A 4,886-nucleotide genomic window follows, 5' to 3' on the forward strand; every position below is an offset into this window, starting at 1 on the left:
TGTTGTCCTTTTCATATTCGTAATAAATAGCTTTGCTGATTATGATGGGTTTGCTGATAATAAATAGCTCACCATGGCCGTTACGCAAAAACATGCTTGCCTACAAGATGACTAAAAGAGGGTTGACAGCCAGGCCAGAAGATGTTATCACTCTAAGGCAAATCCAGGTCCAAACAAAATAAATTTGATTGAACAATGAAAAAAATGCATATGCACAAACTAAGTTGCTGGATGTCTCTACAAACCTGAAGTTGAGTTCATATGCAATTCTTCGTGAATTTCTGGTTCTGCAGGCACAGATTTATCTCCACTGTGGTCGACAGCCTCTTCCATTGCACTGAGACAGTTCAATATTGTTAGCGACAGAGCAGTATGTAGCAAATGCAGCAAATCTGCGTTAAACAGTGCACCCTTCTTTAATACAAAAGCCAACCTTGTGAGAGGCACAGGATTCCCATGTGGCACCTCATCTGCATTCCCCTGTGGTACCTCATCTGCACCACAAAAACCATTCAAGAATACATTAGACCAGGATACTCAATTATTCATGTAGTTCAACAATTACATAATTCAAACATGGTTATAGCAAACTGAGCAGAATTTTATCAAAACTAAAAAAAAATGGCAAAGGGTCTACCAGGATGAACATCAGATGCAACATGGCATTCTTGGACAAGATTTCCACTTTCCTTCGGTGCAGCGTCCACAGAATCAACAGCACCCTAAAATAAGAGAAATGAACTGATAAATAAGAGGAATTATTTATAGTTGCAAAAGGCACTGTAGATAATGTTTTGCAGGGCCATGCTTATACAAACAAATAAAGATTCAACACTTCGCCGGTGTATCTAAATTACTGCCATGGATACAGGAAAACTCACGACTCACATGGTTTCCATCTTTAGTTGGTGAAACAGGTAAGGAGCACTCATTGGCTGGTTCTGCTGCAGCAACTTTATCAGAACCTAAATTACATGAAACAAATTAGTCGTTGACAGCCAAAAGACATGTTCTTCATAATCGGAGTATGCAACATGAGTGATTCGGCGTCATAAAAAGCTCAGGTGGGAAAAGAAGAAATCTCACCTTCATAACCCTGTACATTCTGTCCAACTTCATCACGAGTACCCGGCGATAATATAGAGACACCATTATCAAACAATCTGGAAGTAGAACCATGGTGCCTCGACTTAGAAGCTTCTGCAGTTTCAGAAAATTTAATGTGATCTCTTCGCAAATCAAAGTTTTCCCAGAAGTTGGAACTGGAAAGGAAGTCTTCCTTGGTGTCGACCTTCAGAAAGAAAAACACTTATAAGTGAAAATGCAAGAATAGTTGACAGTATATAACAAGTTCTGGTGAAATAATAGAAATAAAGCATGCAACATGCCAACATGTGACTGCACAATTTTCATGCCATATTAACATGCTTATATCAAATACGGTCACAATGTTATATTCTGAAATTTAATGAATGTCTACAGCCAATAGCAAATGAAACAATGTGTTCAAAGAAAGCCCATGCACAAACAGTTAAGCAGCAATACAGAGTTCATATGTACCTCATTCAAGACTACAGAATACTGATCACCAAAAATAATGTAGCAGATGTTACAGAGTTCCTACTAATCCAAATTATCCCTCAAAACTAGGCTGAGCATAATTGAAAATTCCAGCAATTCCATTGTGACCTGGCAGAAAACTGGTGTTCCTATATTTTGAATTACCTTTGATGATGAGAAGTATTTGGATCCTTCTTCATCATTAATATGTACTCCACCGGAGGGTGGTGATTTAAATCTCCGACTGCCTAATAAAGGGGACTGCCATGGTGGCAATGACTGCATGTATGATTTTGCTAAATCGACAGGAGAACCCTTGTCAGATTTGAGGTCCTGCATGAGATGCCAAGCCATTTAGGTAAACAACAGAAGCAACCAAGATAAACATTCAGTTATGCAATCACCTAAGAGTTCAAGGCTATAACCGTTAGAAAAGAAAATACATCAGCACTCACAGCATTAAGCACATCAGTGTTTAATGTGCAAGGTCCATGATCTTCAGGCTTTGAGCCTAATCCCTGCCTTTTCTCTTCCAACCATTTCTTTGCTTCCATAACTGCTGCACTACATAGCTCAGGTGATGCTTGGAGAGGAGAGCCAGGAGAAAAGTTACCAGGTCCGGTACTCAAAAATGGACCTGACCCAGGGCCATTTCTATTGCGATTCAAGGAACGCCAAGCTCCAGTAAAATCATGTCCATTCCTGCTTGGGGTTTCTTTTGGTGTCCCATGCTCATAGGCTTCAGGAAATGCTGAATCTGTAACACGTGACTGTAATAGCTTTACCATCTTATCACATTCATCCCTGAAAAATGAACAGCAATAATTCAGAGGGAAAGTAGTCGATACGATAGAGCTTATTCAAGAAATCAAGGCCTAAACTTTGTGTATCTACCAAATATAAACAATCAAAATGTCTCAGAAACAAATAGTATGCATAACAGTTACTTAAGTCAGGATTAGATCCATAGTGCTTCGAACTACACTCTTTTCTTAACCGTGCACTGCTAAAGAGAAATATGTCGCTGCAGTTCATTATAGAAAGCTCTTGTTGACATCGGTTTCAATTGACAAAACATAAACTAGATTCAAATTAAGAAGCTCACGAGACCTACATCAGTTCCGATAGACAAAACAAAAACTAGATTCTTTTACTACTAATATAAGTATATCATTATAGAAGTTTACAAGACAAACAGCAGTTTTTACTGAAGAAACACAAGCTAAATTCTTTACCACTGAATTCTACTCCCTCTGTCATAATATAAGAGCGATTTTTACACTACATTAGTGTGAGAAACGCTTTTATATTACAGGACAGAGGGAGTAATTCATAGTGGCTGTCCAAAAAAGAAGGAAACTAGCTATACATGTTAGCGCGTGTATAAAAGAATAATATACTCCAGTTACCTTGAAAATGTTTCCTTCATAACCATTTCCTCAATGGCAAGCTTTGATTTTCTGTAAGAAACTATTGTTCCATGATTATCATGGGCATCTTCATTTCCATCTGCGCAGATACTTCTAATTAACACATTTGTAACATATCTAAAAAAATCCAACTGAATGTGAAGTTGTGAGCTGCACTAGATGGCAGTGTGAGGACAGATCAAACAGAAGAGATGGTTTGATGCAATTGAGGCCAAAGTTTTACATGTGAAACAAACTAATATCACTCTGTCCCAAAATGTCTCAACTTTGTACTAACTTTAGTACAAAGTTTTTACTAAAGTTAAGACACTTATTTTGGGACGGAGGGTGTGATGGAACAGCATTCTAGTATATGTAAAATGGCCCCAGCTTACAAAGAAGGAATATATATTAATCTTCCACCTGCCAGAGCTAACTCTCCCTTATTCATTTCAAATACCTCCGAAGTAGCTTCCTACTGCAAGTCTGACCAAAGCTCTTGACTGAGGTATGTTCAGAAAAATAATTACTAGCTTCAATTTTCAAATTCCACAACAAACGGTGGGAACTTTAAGGTTTTCGAATTCGTCATCGTTTTATCCCCAATTCCACCTAGCGAGACAAAATCCTTACTCTACCGCAATCTATCGGTCGCTCGGTACTTCTGCTGCACCATTACTGCCAACAGTGGCCGCGGAGCAGCCAGATTCAAAAACTAGTACTCTAATTTGAGAAGTCAAAACCGAAACCCTAGGTCGCGACCCGCGACTGAAGCCCTCGCGCAGCACCAACTTGCCCATTATAGGTTACCCCGTCCACTACTGGCAGGTCTAAGTGAACGACTGAGCGCACTAGGTCCGGAGCTCACTACACGGAAAGGGCGAGAAGCGGAGACAATGGGGAAATGGGGAAGGGGAAGCAACTCACCGGAGTCCTGCTCGGAGCCGTCCTCCTCCTCCTCCTCCTCTTCCCCGGAGGCCTGCTCCTCGGACGAGGAGAAGAGCACGGAGGATATGACCCGCTTGGCCCCGGTCACGATGGTGGAGAGCCACCCGGGGCTCCTTCCCCCCTCCGCCGGCACCAGCCCGCCCTCCTCCGGCGAGAGGCGGCGGCGCTTGCCCCGCCCGGATCCGGATCCGTCGCCGTCGTCCCCCTCGTCCTCCGGCGATCGCCGCCGGCGAGCCCTGAAGAGGGACGCCATGGGAGCGGGCGAGGGGAGAGAGAGAGCGCGCGGGGTAGGGGAGCGTGTGACGCGAGGGGAATCCGAACCGGAAACGTGAGGAGGCGATTTTTGGAAGCGACGTCGGCGAAACTGCTACGGCCACCGCTTTAAACGGGCCGCGCGCGGCCGCGCCGCCCCCATGACGCGCGGGCCCGCCCCGCGCGGCCGGCCCACCCGCAGGGACTGCGAGGGTGAGCCGGTTGCGGCGCGCGGAGGTAAATGGGACAAGCTTTATCGGCTACTGGTTGTTGGCCTGCGCAAAGTGAAGCGCGCATTAACTGCTGCTAATCGTAATCCACAGTGGATTTGCTGTCGTACCCCTCGCATGAGGAGGAGGGCCCGCCGCGCAGTCGATCATTTCGGGCCCACTTGGCTGTGACGGGTGTGGTAGTATTGGTTGCTCGAGAGGTTGTGTGTACGGGTGAGTAATGCTAACTGGTAACCTCCGTCCAGATTCCGATGTGTGGGAACAGCGACGGTGCGTAGGTTTGGGTAAATGCATGAGAAGTGGGGCCGGGTACTGCAGCGGATGGATAGGCTTCGGCCTGTGGGTGGTGGAATCTTGGGTTGGGTACTTGGGCGGGTGGACGAATGTTTTTTCTTCGGGGGAAGGGGAAAGGTGAAGGGTGGAGTGTGGCGGATGGGAAAATGTCTCGTTCGGGACTGTCCGCCTTATGCAGCGAATCACGTCTTGC

At 44.6% G+C, this 4,886-nt stretch overlaps 1 protein-coding gene across 1 annotated transcript in view; it reads right to left on the bottom strand.

Annotated features, from left to right (window-relative positions):
- The window catches only part of LOC119356770, a 6,279-nt gene extending 2,023 nt beyond the window's left edge, over positions 1-4,256 (bottom strand). The window contains exons 1-9 of the mRNA XM_037623749.1: positions 3,897-4,256; positions 2,970-3,069; positions 2,016-2,364; positions 1,726-1,893; positions 1,087-1,291; positions 889-965; positions 638-722; positions 434-494; positions 246-337 (exon numbers count right to left, since the gene is read on the bottom strand). Coding sequence (XP_037479646.1) covers positions 246-337; positions 434-494; positions 638-722; positions 889-965; positions 1,087-1,291; positions 1,726-1,893; positions 2,016-2,364; positions 2,970-3,069; positions 3,897-4,170 — 1,411 coding nt within the window. The 5' untranslated portion in view covers positions 4,171-4,256. The remainder of the gene's footprint in view (positions 1-245; positions 338-433; positions 495-637; positions 723-888; positions 966-1,086; positions 1,292-1,725; positions 1,894-2,015; positions 2,365-2,969; positions 3,070-3,896) is intronic.
- Positions 4,257-4,886: the final 630 nt, after the last annotated feature.

The sequence above is a fragment of the Triticum dicoccoides genome, chromosome 2A (genome assembly GCF_002162155.2).
Source record: "Triticum dicoccoides isolate Atlit2015 ecotype Zavitan chromosome 2A, WEW_v2.0, whole genome shotgun sequence".
Lineage (NCBI taxonomy): Eukaryota > Viridiplantae > Streptophyta > Magnoliopsida > Poales > Poaceae > Triticum > Triticum dicoccoides.